The following is a 15,097-nucleotide window of genomic DNA, read 5'->3' as shown; positions in this document are numbered from 1 at the left end:
ACGATTGCTGTCACACTCGAAATAAAAAGTGAAATAACTAATAAGGAACAAAAATCTTAATTATTTCTGCCAGAAAACACACAGAAAATAAATTGTAGCAGAAATACTCGCTAGCTTCCAACATGTATCGCTGAGCTAGGCAGCTATATTACAAACAGAGCTGACACATAAGAAATTTGGGCTGGTTTGAATTTCTTACTATCTCATTTGTCAGATAATGAAACAATGGAACTGATCTGAGCAGAGAAATAAAAGTTCTCCACTAAAATATCCAGAGATGAAAAAAAGAAACTTCTGGCTTCTAAGATGAATATCTTCTAAACATATTTTAATGGCCGCCCCACTCATGAATTAGTAACTGCTGTTACAGAGAGTTATTTAGAAATTTTTTAAAAATAATCATACCACTTAATAATTAAGTGATAAGTCTATTAGATGTTAAAAGCACTTTTGCAGGTAAATTTTTTTATTCCAATTTGTGCTGTTATATCAATTCCTTCAACTATTGTGTTATTAAAATTGTCCCTTTTGGAATTGTCAGAAAACACAAGAACACAAACAACATTAAAAGATCCTGGAAAAAAAATGGAGCACATGTGTGTCTCCATTTTTCTGCACAGGAAGTATAGCTGGATGGCTCCCCCTCCTGCTGGATTGTGGCAACTGCAGACAGAAGAAACAAGAGGAGCTCCACAGTTGGGGAAAATAAAAAAAGAAGTGCTGAACGGCTGAGGAAGTCGGATAATAATTGGACTGGAGCAGACCATAGAAAGGGGAAAAGGGTGTGTGTGAGAGAGAGAGCAGGGAGGAGAGAGGGCGAGAGGGAAACAGGGCAGGAAACTAGGGGTGGGCTGGGGTGGGGCACACAGGGACATAAGGGGAATACAAAAGACGTGTGTTTAAGACAACATGAAAGGACATGGTGTTCACAAATGGAGATATTGCAACCCGGGATGCGCGTAAAGACGTGATCAGAAGCAATCTGGGCAGAGGGAAAATAACTATACTCACGTTGGATTGCACGAAACCGTGGGCCGAAGGACGGCGAGGAGCCCGAACCCAAATCTGGAGAGTACCGCCTCTTTTCCAGGCCTGGGGATGCCTGCACTGTAATTTTATGGATGAAGTCTGCACACACACACACACAAATTAAAATTAAAATATTCACAAAGCAGCTTAATACAATTCATGGTGCTGTTTAAAAAGTTGCTTTTTTTTTTTTTTTTATCTGCCCGTTTCCTTAAGAATCTCAACAATTTCAGCTGATTTCCAACAGATTTTAGCTGCACTATTTTACACTATTCCTTGAATATTTGGCTTTTCTGCTTTTAAAAAACTCATACTTATTTAAAAATGTTACAATACTGCATGACAACTCACCGCAGAGATAATCAAATAAAAAAAACTCATCCAAGAGCTTTTTTTGTGTTGTGCCTCCCTAGTCATTTAACTAGGGAGGCACAACAGTTTGCTAACAGCGAGAAGCAGCAATTCAAGGGGCTGTGGGTTTTTGGATAGAAATCATAACTGAAAGATTTGTTGCTATTCTTAAATTATGTAAAAATAATAATTTACTGCCAACAAATACCAAGCTACATCTACCAACTACCTAGCTAGCTACCTAGCTACGTCTAACTACTTAACCAGCTAGAAAGCTGGCTACTACTACTAAGTAGAAAGGGGAAAATAAAAATAAAAATACTACTAAGTAGTTGGTGGAGTAGCCAATTTAAAAGCTGCCTGGTAGTAAAATGTAACTATTCTGCAGGTAAAAAGTTTGGATTCAAATATGTTAACCGTTTAGTCTTCACATCCAATTTCAGGCTCCTTTCCTGAGACTCAGATTGAGGAAGTTTGTCCGTTAAGCGAGTTTATTTGCTCTAATTCATGTTCATCATTATACTCATTGAAACAATTATTCATAAAGCAGACCAGACCTTTTAATAGGAATCCAACAATTACTGGAGTGAATTCAAGCGGCGCGACTAATAGTTATGTTTCTGTGGATACCTTCAGCATGTAGTAAGAAGAGGGAACGAGACAAATATGCAAAACAAGCAGTAAAAAAAAATGAAATAATGTTATTCTGCAAAAGAGAAATGAAATTAGTAACAAAACAAAAGGTCAAGGGAAGATGGCAGAAACAGTGTTGGCATAATGCGGAAAATTGACCATATCCAGATTATGACTTGGTCAAACTGGGTTAAATTATAAATTGTATTATTTATAACTGGGGAAACATGCTACAAGGAAACATGACTTCTGTTTTTTGAGATGAGACAGTGGAGCATATTTTATAGTTCTGCACCACATATAATATTGAGAGAATGGGACTGGGACGTAATTTAAATACCAGTAAATACCAGCTGGACGTGCAGGAACCTTTGGACTAAGTCTGTAGTTCAAAATGTTGGTCTTTTTCGTTACAACACCTAACAATTAAATGTATTTAAAACATTTTTGAGAATACTGTACATCAAACTACATACAGTTTAACATATTGTGTCTGAAACTAATTACTTCAAGTCAAAAGTGCAAGAGGAACACAAGCAGAACAACAACTGCCATGCACAGGAAATGAAAAAGCAAAAATAATAAAAGGTTTCAGCGCGATACGGCTCGCAGGAAAACAAAAACACCGACTTTAGGGGAAAGGAAGGTATCTAAAAAGAAAGAGCCAAAGGCATTGACTGGAAGCGCCAAAGTGAGAGAGGCCAGTATATCTATGGACAGGAAGTGTTGAGGCGTGGTTGGCTCACCCTCCCCTCTCATCAACCCCTACACCCCCACCCACCACCACCACAGCCACCGCTGCATCACCGCCCTGCTGCTGCCGCTGCTGCTGGGAAAAGAGCTGACCACAACACACAAACACACTGACAGGCACACACAGACGGCGCATTTACGCATGCATGCTCGGCCCAAAATACACTCAGACTCGCATTGAAGCACTGGATGGTAACTGCTGCTGGCTGCGTGACTCTGCCGCAGCAGAGGACACATCAGCCGAAGCAGTCGGGTGAGAATACTGGGGAAAACTAGGGGTGCACCGATAAATCGGCCCCAGATTTCCTTCATTTTGGGAGACCGCTGATTGGCCGATACTTAAAAGTGCAGTCGATCTTACCCACCGATCTTATCTACCTCAGCAAAGGTCTAAACATCAACCACTGTCTTGTCTTGTTTTGCCTTGGCATGACAGAGGTTTGACTGATGGACCTGAATGTCTGCGGTTAACAATAGTCACCTCACTGTTGCCAACTCAGCAACTTTCTTGGTACAGTTTGCAATATTTCAGACAAAACAATGACTATTAGCCAAAATCGAAATCGGCAGGTACCTTAAAGATCGGTAGTCAACCTGAAAACTGCCATCGGTGAACCCAGTGTGATATAAGCCTGACGGGCCTCCAGGCTTTACTTGCCCCCACCAGGTTAAACATTATTTGATCATATTAAATAGGTTTTTTTTTTAAAAAAAACAAGTAACAGTGACAGTAAGGACGGATTAAGCTAGGTTTATAGTTGACGCACTGATCTGGGGACAAAGTGGTGTGCCCCTTTGTGCACCATCGCACTATCCCTGCACCTGGTCTTCTGAATTTTTGTAACTTTTTAACATTTATTAACACAAAAACACGTTGTGCTGTTGGTGGACAGCTCTAATGCCCCTAGCACCAGGCTTAGCAAGGTTTCTAGAGAAAACCATTGCTCAAAGCGATCAACGCATTGTCGGGACAGTCACGGTTCTAATCCCCCGCTCACTGGATTGACAAGCAAAAGAACCCTTATTTGCAAGGCGATTTAAAGTTCGAAGCTTGCGTTTTCAATCAAACCAAGCCCTAAAAGCCAAAAAGCACACGGAGACGGAAATACCTTGTGGCATGCTGATCTTCTCGCCGTTCTTGCTCTTGAGCTTGTGCTTCTTGAAGGTGCCCTTGCGCTTCTTGACATTTGGTTTCTCCTGGTTCTGGTTCAGGTGGAGGATGAGGAGGCTGAGCTCACGCTCGAACACATCCTGCTCCCACTGGGCCAGCTGCTGCTCGCGCTGCCGCAGGAACTCTTCGTGAGACTTCTGCTCCAGGGCCGCTCGCTTCAGCTCCTCTTCGCGACACCGCAGCTCCTGGTGGAGGAGGAAACGCACCGCCGCATCGTTAGGGTCATTCTGCAGACTACACTGCTTCAGGAGGGCAATGGGCACACACTGGATTTTATTTAGGTTTTTAGGTTTCATTTGATGTTTTCAGCTCAAAATACAACCAATAACCGACGCTTCCATCATGAGAAGAGCTGCCTGTCTCGAAGGAGTCGTGCGATGAACTGAAACATCTGTATAAAAAGGAACCATGAAGCTGAAAAGGGAATGTAGTATAAAAAAAAAAAGAAAAAATGTTTGATATGTGAACTGTAATATGGCTGACACTTCTGTCCCGACAGAGAAAATCCAGTAGGACTTTCAGTTTTCAACACATGAAAATAAAATATTTCCACAACTGAAGAGAATATTGTCAGGCAAGTTTATTACCAAAATGACATAAGTTGCAAGAACAAATTTGTAGATTCTAGTCAGTTCTTATCCCATTATTTGATATTTACAGTGTAATGCCACACTTCCAAAGTTGTCTGAAAGTAATGCATCATTTTGCTTCACATTTATACACCAATTAAGGCCCCTGCCTAACTGCCCTGTTGGTTTAGTTTTTCCCGTATTTATATATTGAATGTCACTTTAAATTATATGTGGAAAATTCACCTTTTGTGGATTTGTCCATAGGGCATATCTAAAAACATTTTTTTAAAAATTTAGTTGAAATAGCTAGCCGCAAAGCTACTTGATGTGCTATTAGCCGACGTTTGCTAAGCAGCCAAATGCTAAGTTCAGTATCTTTAATTTAACAATTCATTGTTGCTTTTATTGGTGCCTCAATATATTTTATTTGTATAATATTCATTTTAGAATTGTTTTATTTTATCCTTTTTTTACCTGCACTAGTAACACCTGTATATATGTATTTACAGGCACACGAATAGTTTTTCAGTATTTTTTCTGTGTACTCCGGTAGCCAAGCAACAATATTTCATTGCCAAATTCACAATTTAATAGACACAGTTTCACTAAAGAGGACAAAACAACATCTATTTACTTCAAGGAGCTTACACTACACATGGTGTACCTCTATTCATATACATTTACTTTACAACAACTGACCTAGCTTGAATAAGACTTAACTTCATAATGTTGCCCAGCTTTTCATCATTGCTCTTCCTCAGACTAGAGAAAACAACAAGTAAAGCTTTTAAACTCTTTCTAGCTCTCCTTCTGGACTATCGCTGTCAGGAACGGTCTGAAAAACAGCCTGAGCTCCCAATAAACAACGGCTTTACAGCCTCCAATATATCCAGAGGTAACGTGTGTTCTTCATAAAGCCCAGCAACAACATTACCGGCTTAAACCGGAGCTTTTGCTTTTAGTCCGATGGCGCTCACATTAAAATGCCAGCTCAGAGGAGCAGAAATATGCGCCGTTCCGCCAGTAAACGTTCAAGGCGAGGCCCGTTAAACGCCAGTCCGAGAGCTCGCGCAGAGGCCATCATTTTTAGGTTTCATTTGATGTTTTCAGCTCAAAATACAACCAATAACCGACGCTTCCATCATGAGAAGAGCTGCCTGTCTCGAAGGAGTCGTGCGACGAACCGAAACATCTGTATAAAAAGGAACCATGAAGCTGAAAAGGGAATGTAGTATATAAAAAAAAAAAGAAAAAATGTTTGATATGTGAACTGTAATATGGCTGACACTTCTGTCCCGACAGGGAAAATCCAGTAGGACTTTCAGTTTTCAACACATGAAAATAAAATATTTCCACAACTGAAGAGAATATTGTCAGGCAAGTTTATTACCAAAATGACATAAGTTGCAAGAACAAATTTGTAGATTCTAGTCAGTTCTTGTCCCATTATTTGATATTTACACTCAAATATTTCCCGTAGCAGACTTTTTAAACCAATGGTCAAATTTTTTCAGGCTTCTTCAGAGAGAGTCTGATTGATATGATTGATTTTAGCACGTATAAACATACTACTATCAACAAACTGCATTTTTGTAGTACATAAATACACTTAACTGGATTCTCAGTAGGGCTGCTAGTATTATGATAATGACAGTGATGTAATCTGCAAGTAGGCAACTAAAAAATGTTAATGTCTTTCTACTTTAGGTACACGAGTAAGTCCTCCAAAGTGCTTGTTGTACTAATAAGATTAATTAAATAATAATTAACAAGCGTGCCCTTCTGGCTTGTATACTGCAGTTCTTATTTTGAACAGTAGATGGCACTGCAGGCAAAATCTGCTTATATTCAATAACAGGCAGTAGAGGAAGAATTTCTACAGGAAATGCATTGCAAATGCTAACTACAAAGTTTGGCCTACAAAATGTTACTTTTTAACTTCTTTTTTTTCTAATTTACTTTAACCATTTTTACTATTTTATCTTATTTATTTGTTTTTTTCTGTTTTTTAGGCATAATTTAGTGATAAATATTCTTCCTGTGTTTTAATTCAGCCATGAAATCAACATACTTTCAGACTATCCTTTGCTGTTGTGCCTCTGTCAGGACATCCTGAAATGGAAAGTACACACCAGGTTTTTGGCAGCAACACAAAAATTTATAAAGCCATATATGTCAAATATCCACCATATTGTGAAAACCACGGTTTAGTCCTTTATACATAGGAATCCAGAAAAAAATTCTAGATTGTGACTCAGTGTCAATGTGTCCGATCCATAAGGGCAGATCTAATCAGTCCAATTCTATACTTTGTGATCTGAGCGATGCCATCCCTTATTATTCATCTTACACCCGTTTAGAATTCCAAATTGCACTTTCTGACCCATTTAAAAAAAAGGTTTGTTGCAGTTTATTTTTACATGTCTGACCAAGAAAAGTGGTAGTCGACCTATTGTTTTTAGTTTCAGTTTCTTAATTATATATTTTACATTGGATGCTCTACTCCTAATTGAACTGACTGAACAAATTAAAATTGCGTTGTTTTTACAAGTTTGAGCAAGCTTGTGAAGCTGTTGGTGTGTTTAGGTGTTCTTTACTGGTGCAGTAACTCGGTACATTTATGTCTGCGTTTAAAATAACAAAAAGAACCTTTTTTCAGTCATTTCAGCACTGCTTTTTGCATCGAATCAGTATCGAACGATACTAAACCTCAGATATCAGTATCGGTATCGAAAGTAGAAAAAGTGGATCGGTGCCTTCAAAAGGCCAACCGTTCTTCCCCACCAGCTAATGCGTCAGCGAGGCGCTAACTGAAGTCTCCGCCAACCTCTTACCTTCTCTTTGGCCCGCAGCTCGTCAAACATGTCCTGGATCTCCAGCTTCCAGTCATCCTGCAGCGAGTGAAACGACTCCTGCGGCATCTCCTCCTTCACCTGCTGCTCCAGGGTGGTCAGCTGCGTCAGGATGGAGGCGAAGTCGGGCCGTCGGTGAATGTCCTGGTCCCAGCATTCTGTCACACGCAGACAGGCAAGCGTGTCAGCAACAAACTGTATCGCGCATTAATGCCCAGAAGACGAGGGAAACGCTGATAAGCCTGAGAACCCCAGATCTGTGTTTGACCTCGGCTTGTCGCAGCTGCCTCCTGAAGACGGTATAGAGAACCTGAACGGTTTCACTTCTTTTCCTCCAGAAACGAGGAAGTCGCTCGCTCACAACGCTTCGACTCAACAGCCGTCAGATCCGATTTTTATGACTTAAATTAGGCCTGGTGACTCATTGACACGGCTGGTTCTGCACTGGAGAATGTCTGATAGAGATCCTGCCGTGCCTGTGACTTTTATGTACAAGCGATCCAGGCGTTTATGCCAGCCGATTCCACGGATTAGCTGATCTCTTATTGGGAGGGTTCGGCCTAATTAACCTGCTACGGGGGGGCTTGGCATCATTTGCTGTAAAACTTTGGGCACAGTAATAATAAAACAAATCCATTAATTAAATAATCATCTGGGGGCCAACAGTGACTTAGGGTTGTTGTTTCTTTCTTCAATAAAGAAAGATGACAAATAAAGCATAAAAAAAAGTATATTATACCAAAATATTCAAGTATTGTTTCTGTTAAAGAGAAGAAAAAATTTCACAAGCCATATCCAGAACGCACTTCCTCTTATTTAAAAAAAAAAACAACCTCAATGACGAATCTGTTTTCTCTCTTTTAAGTGCAGCTTTGTGGAAATGACAAAAATAAAATTATGTGATTGTTGCAATGATGAATCAATCTCAAACAACCAAACGGGAAAAAAAAAGCCCACCTGACATGAGCTGAGCGAAGGGTTCGGGGCAGGTGGAAGGGATGGGCAGGGTCAGCTTGTTGACGGCGACTCCGTAGGCGACGGCAAGACCATCGATCCCTTTGTAGGGGGCCTCCCCAGTTAGCAGCTCCCACAGCAGGACACCGTAGCTGGAAATGGGACAAAAGAAAACCAGTTTGCTCAGAACAAAGTTGGACCAGTAAGGGTGCACCGATTGCAGGTTTCTGTCCGATTGCCAATTACGAGGTTCAGATTTTGCCTGATACGGCTTTGTTTTGTTTTTTTGTCTGAAACGTTGCTAAATATGGTAGGTAAGATCAGTGGATAAGATCAGTTTTACATGCAATCGGCTAATTACTGATCTGACAAAATTAAGAAAATCTGGGCTGATTTATCAGTGCACCAAAAATGAAAAAAAAAGCTAAACTCAAGAATTGTAGAATATATCTCCTTCAAAAACTCTTATTTATAAAATGGATATATTTGTAGAGTCGTAGAGAGATTAATTCTCTCTCTGCTTTGTTGTCCTGATGGAGCCCTCTGGTACTGACATTTTTTGATGTAAGCAAAATCTATTAAAACCAAAGAATGTTCAGCATATTTTATTGTGAAGCAGGTGTATAATTGTGAAGTGGAAGGAAATTTTCTTTGGAAATAATAATAATAAAAAGACTAAAAAAGAAAAAGTGGCATTGTTTTCACTTCTAATACCCCTAAATAAATGACAAGGTAAATAATAAGGAAATAAATGTGAAATTATGTACAACATCTTTTTCTTAGCTCAGATTTTTAATAAAATAATTTACATTTTTCGCATTTCTTTTTCCAAAACTCCCCCTCCCCATTCTTATTCTTTTTTTCTGTAAATTAACATTAATAAAGACGATTCATGAACATCCGACAAACTATAATCCCACTGCGGCACATCTAAGTAAAGGCCACAGAGAAAAGCAAAATGAGTCCTTGGAAAATCCCGCCCGACAAGAATTCCAGCACAACAAGAAGAGCCTGTGACCCGACAGATACTACGGCTGAAACAGGAAGTGAGGTTGTAGTCCGTGATGTACACGGAGTGGGAGGAGACTGGCAGATGTAATACGACTCCTGGTTCAACGACTACGGTGCTTCTATCTTGGAAGAGAAACTGCTGAAAGATAAGATGAACAACCACAACAAAAAAACGATAGCCTGACCGCTCTCCACACAAACAAAGCTCTAAATGAGGAAGCAGCTGACTCACGCTCACACTTGACCCACTCAGAGCCAAAAGAAACTGTAGGATTGGTTCTTATTAAAGAGAAAAAGAACAGAGAAATACAACAAATAGACAAATGACATAAGAAACTAATTGAGAAGTGTTTAAAAAAAAAAAGCTGCAGCTTACTTAATTTATAAAGATGTTTATATGAATAGTGACTAATGGCATTATTGAAAAAGCGTTTAAAAGCATTAACACCTCTCAATTATTATTTTAGACATAATCTGTGTCATATTTATAGGTCCATTCCCTTTTGAAAAGTACATCTTAAGTGGTTATTTAGACTGTAAATGTTAGTTCTGTGGTAGTGTCGAAACAGTTTTCGGCGTATTTGATGTGTGACCAATTAAAATAGGCAATTAGAAGCACCTTTAGAAGGCTTTTAGGTGTTAAGGTATTACAGTCATTCGCAAATTCTTAGGGTCCACTGTGTAATAAAAGGCAATCGTCACCACAACATCAGTGTGTGCAGTGTTTAAATCTCAAAGGCTTGCGTGAGCGCAGAACATTTCAATTGTCAGTATATTTGTTGTCAATGTATTCAACCAGCTGGACACACACCATAGTTAAAAATCCAATGTCTGGAGACTACTGGTATTTTCAGATGATAATGGGTGAAAGGTTCCACGTCTAGAAGGCATTGCATCAGTGAGATGAGACTGCCAAGTTACCTAGAATGTGCTGTAGTTGTCATGCCAGGCCACTATGTGGCGCTGTGATTTCAGCATGCCGTCTAAAAGTGTTTGACCATCCTTGTCTCTGATGAACCAAGTGCTTACCTAACATGTTCTGTGTCACAAGAAGAGCTAAACTGAAAAGGCTAAGTAGCACATGCAGTACAACGTTTCATATTGGCTGCTTTTCCATTGACCGTATAATTGCGCAAATTGGAATTATGAAAATAAATTTACTTAATGAAAATATGACAATTATAAAAAAGCCCAATTTAGTTACCTGAAAAACTAAAGTCCATGGGCTTTAGCCCCCCCCCGAACAATAGCAGAAAATATACAAAGTTTTAAGCACATTTGTAATGGAAACGCAGCTATTGTGAGAGAATCTGATCACTGATCACATGTAAACAAACGTGTTACGGTTTCACTGAAAATCAGCTCAGTGTAAACAAGGCCTTTTGTTTTAAGTGGCAGAGATACAAGAGTTCACATAGAGAAAGAAAAAGCTAATTTTCATCAGCATCCCAATTAAATATTGTCCTGATAACCTAAAGAGGTTGAACCAAACCTGCCGTCAAATGGAGCGATCAGCCACTAAATACAGAACAGGTGACCAGTCAACCATGAGTTACGCCTGTCTATTCCATGACAGTGTGACAACATCTATTTTAGTCCCAAGCACACAACCTGATAACACCATAGACACTGGGCTCGCTCTTGTGCAACCGTGATAAAACCCCGTCATGACAAACTGATGCAATGGAGCATCATGCTGGACGAACCACATGCTTACACAGCACCAACAAGTCACGCATGATGAACACAAACAGACAAACGGGGAGAGTTTCTTTTTTGAGCGCGCACAAAGGCTTCAGCACTGTGTCTTCAGAAGACAAAGCGTGGCGTAGAGGACTTGGATCACCCACACCGTCAATTAGCCCTCGCCCGGCCCTGACTGAGCGCGCTCTGCGGGCCCCGCTGAGAGGAGAGCACAGGGCCGCCGCCTTTTTGTTTTTTATTTAGTTCTTTAATTACAACTTCCACACGCTGTGTGACTCCGCAGAAAGAAAGAAAGAAAGAAAGAAAGAAAGAAGGAGGAGAAGAAGAAGAAGAAGAAGAAGAAGAAGAAGAAAACCGGCCTCGTCGGCTCGCACTCAGAGGCGGCCGTCGGGTTCCGCTCCGAAAATCTGGAGACAAGCAGCTGAGGACAGATGAGAAAGAATACCAGAACAAAGATCGGCCTTTGTTTTTTTTCTCCAAAGGCAGGCTGCCTTACTTTGCTCTGCAAATGCAGACGCGTCGCCCCATTTTCTCGCTGTTGGTGTCAAGACAGAAAGAAAGAGACAGTGGATAAACTAAAAAAAAAAATTAAAATGGGGAAAAACTGTAAACTTATACTAATTAGGGGTTTTCTTTGATAGCTCCAGCATATCTAGATTCTGTTTAGACATTCTTTTGAACGTGTCCTAAGAAGCACAGGGAGGATAGGGTGACAATTAAAGCAAAGCATATAAAAGTAGAAGTTTAATCTCGGCAAACAAATCTTGAGAATGACTCATCGATTTACAAAACTACAAATCTTTCTTCCTACTGCCAAGATGAAGACTTTGTGTTTACGTCCATCCAGATTCCAGTTCTAAAACACCACTTTAAGAAATCTCAGTCATTATGATAAACCCTAAAGCCATAATCAGCGGATTCCAGTTATAGTGTCTAGATGTGGCTCCACACACACACACACACCAACACTAAGCTATTCCCAGATAAAGGGCCGCGGTCAGGTCTGGTGTGAGGCCTCCTTCTCTGTCTATAGCAGAGACAATGGGACAGTGTGCAGTACACATGTCTCACAACAAAGCACAGAGCAGGCCTTTGAAGGGAACGCCGTCACATGGTCACGGTGGCCTTGTTGCAATCCATCACACTGCCTCTCCTCTTCATCAACAAGTCTCCAATTACAACTTCTATTTTTTTTTCTCTCCTCCTACCAAACCAAAAACTCCACTAGTTCAAGCCTTACAGATGATTGGAAGCCGTCTGTTGTACACAAACGAAAACTTGCGAGCTCCTTCGGCACTTCCACAAAAGTTGCTGGGACATGCTAGCATACGCCTTGCAAAAAGCATACAAAGTGTCCATTGGAAATCTAATTTTTTTTTTTAACATTTTTGTCAAGCTACAAGCACAAAACTTGAAAACCCGCCAGGCTAATGCTAGGTACATAACTGCGCTTCTGCGTGTTGGCGCGCGCGTTGTAGCAGCGCCGGCGCCTCCGAACTTTTGTAAATTTTGGGGAGAATACTGCACCAATGTACGCATGAACTATGAAAGTCACAATGCTTTTAAAAAAAACAGCTATATAACTCAGTCTGCACTCTAAGAACACAAAATCTTACCAGGTACTTTTGGTCTAGTTTCTAAAGCAAATATCTTACAACACATTAAATATGACAAAACTAACTAAAAACTTTTCAGCAAGATATTGGAGCTTATTTCAAGTCAATAATTCCTTAAAGTTCATGAAAACCCACTAGTGCCACTGGCAGTTTATTTCAATTTGGGAATAACGTCACGTTGTAAGGAAAATAAAGTTCCAGAAGGACTACATCATCAATATTAAAAAAATATATATATTTAGATAAAGCAAATTGCTATATCTTTCTGAAAAGTTGTTTGTTAGTTAGTTATGTCTTATATCAAGTGTACTAAGATATTTGCACAATAAAACAGTGTCCTTAGGTCTGAAAGTCTCCTAAAACATTCATCTTGTCATTAAGGTTTTAAAAAGGGGAAAGCAGGCACACATTAAGCATCCAACAGACACCTAACCAAATATTAGCTTAAAAATTATAATTTACACTATTGAAAGTGTAAGTGATATAAAGCCAAAGTATAATACAAAATTCCTGCCCAAGAGGAGTGGATGTAATGTTTCAACCATAAGTGTAACCATGCTCACCTCCAAACATCGCTGCCCTTGGAGAAGGTCGAGGACTTGATGACCTCCGGGGCCATCCAGGCGTAGGTTCCGGCCGTGCTCATCTTTGTGGTCTTGTGCCACTCCCTCGCCAGGCCAAAGTCAGTGATCTTCAATGTCAGCCCCTCCATGCATTCATTCTCTATTGGCTGAGCCAGCAGGACTGCAGAACACAAAGACGGGGTAGGTAGGAAAAGGAAGGAAGCAAAAAAAATGGTTTGTGTTAGAGGCATCGTGATCTTAAATTTTGATAAAACAGCCAACTTTAGAGAGATTTTGTCCCGTAACAGCAGGTAAAAATCAAATGTGGCTGAGATTCTCCTTCAGAACATGGATTCTCTGTTTCTTTCTCACTTCCTCTTCCTCTTGTTTTCAGCCCACTGTGATCCAGTCAGACACATTTCAGCAATTCCTGCGTCACACTTCGCTTTCCTGTTGTAAATATATTCGTCTTCGCCTGCCAAAATTCGTCAGTGCTCCTCTACATGGAGCAAGGTGCATCCATTGTAAGCATTGAAAATACAATGCTAAGGAAGTCATGTGCGTTCTTGGGAGCAGGCTAGCTATGCTAGTCACACAAAGCTAGTCACACATTTAACTTGCAGAATTCAGATGACTTCTGTATCAAATATTTTTATTTACATATGGACACTGGGCAGTAACTCTGATGTTTTGTGGTGTGCATTGCAATCAGCATAAAACGGAAGTCATTACAAAATTTTCTGTTTATTTTTGGCTGCAAATCTACGATTTCATGCCGTTAAAACCTTACAAACACAAATATTGCTCTGAAAATGAAACTTAACTATAGCAAAGCAATTTTATTTAGACAGCACTTTAAAACCAACCACAGCTGCACATAACAGCAAACTATAAAGATACATCATAAAAGATTAAACAAATACAAATACAAGGTCACGCAAAGTTTTGTCCCTTTTGAATGCCAAAGAATTTTTAAAAATTGGTTTTAGGAAGAGTTTTAAAAGCAGAAGAAAAAGATTCACTTCTTCATTAAAATGATTATATCACAGTCGAGGCCCTGTCCACTGTCAGCTAATCAACCAACTCTGATTAACAGGTTTTTTTTTTAAGTTTAAGAAAATTCAGATTATGCAGTTTTGATTAAAAAAAAAAATAGGGATAATCTTGTAATGCATTTTCAAAACCTTTATCATCTACAACACATATTTTCCTTTTTTAAAAAAACTATTAAAAAAAATTATAAAACCAGTGAAAGTAATGATAGCAGGTCAGAAAAAGAAAATTTTAATTTCTATTGATCACTGTATTATTTTGGGGGTTTATTCTGTTCCCGTGTTTGGTCCATGATGGGATGTTTCCAGTCCCTACAACATGCTTCAATGAGACAACGTCAAGATGATATTCTCAGAGGTTAGCCATTTTTTTCTAAACAATCACAATAAAAAGATGGCTACTGTTAAAAACTAAACATGTCTCACATTGACAGCTATTTTAACCGAGAACGTGCTCCGCACTTGGGCTCAGGAGGCTCTGCTCCCTGGACAGATCTCGCTGTTTGGGCTTAGAAAGCTTCAATACTATGGACAACCTTTAAAGCTCTCAGCTTGTTGAATAAAGACTCACAAAAAAGACCCTGAAACACAGGGGTTTCTCTTAAGCAACAGTTATTTTGAAACTCTGGGAGAGATAAGGACGGTGTTGAAGAATTCATCCCAAAGGACAAAATGATAGATTTAGACGGAGAACACAAACACGAACATCGATATTACAATCAGAATCCTTTGCACTAGAAACTGATGACTGAGTCACAGTTAATAAATTAAAACTTTAGGTGCACAGCTACAAGTTAAGGTCTAAACTTGCTAAGAGTAAGCGTGTTTTCCTAAAG

At 39.6% G+C, this 15,097-nt stretch overlaps 1 protein-coding gene across 1 annotated transcript in view; it reads right to left on the bottom strand.

The window, feature by feature from the left end:
- Positions 1-15,097, bottom strand: part of LOC114157052 (mitogen-activated protein kinase kinase kinase 11) — a 52,000-nt gene that overhangs the window by 18,374 nt on the left and 18,529 nt on the right. The window contains exons 2-6 of the mRNA XM_028037743.1: positions 13,210-13,390; positions 8,319-8,467; positions 7,344-7,519; positions 3,876-4,122; positions 1,012-1,128 (exon numbers count right to left, since the gene is read on the bottom strand). Coding sequence (XP_027893544.1) covers positions 1,012-1,128; positions 3,876-4,122; positions 7,344-7,519; positions 8,319-8,467; positions 13,210-13,390 — 870 coding nt within the window. The remainder of the gene's footprint in view (positions 1-1,011; positions 1,129-3,875; positions 4,123-7,343; positions 7,520-8,318; positions 8,468-13,209; positions 13,391-15,097) is intronic.

Source organism: Xiphophorus couchianus, chromosome 14 (genome assembly GCF_001444195.1).
Source record: "Xiphophorus couchianus chromosome 14, X_couchianus-1.0, whole genome shotgun sequence".
Classification (NCBI taxonomy): Eukaryota; Metazoa; Chordata; class Actinopteri; order Cyprinodontiformes; family Poeciliidae; genus Xiphophorus; species Xiphophorus couchianus.
The sequence above is the reverse complement of the archived record's forward strand: the minus strand, read 5'-3'. Positions and strand labels throughout refer to the sequence as shown.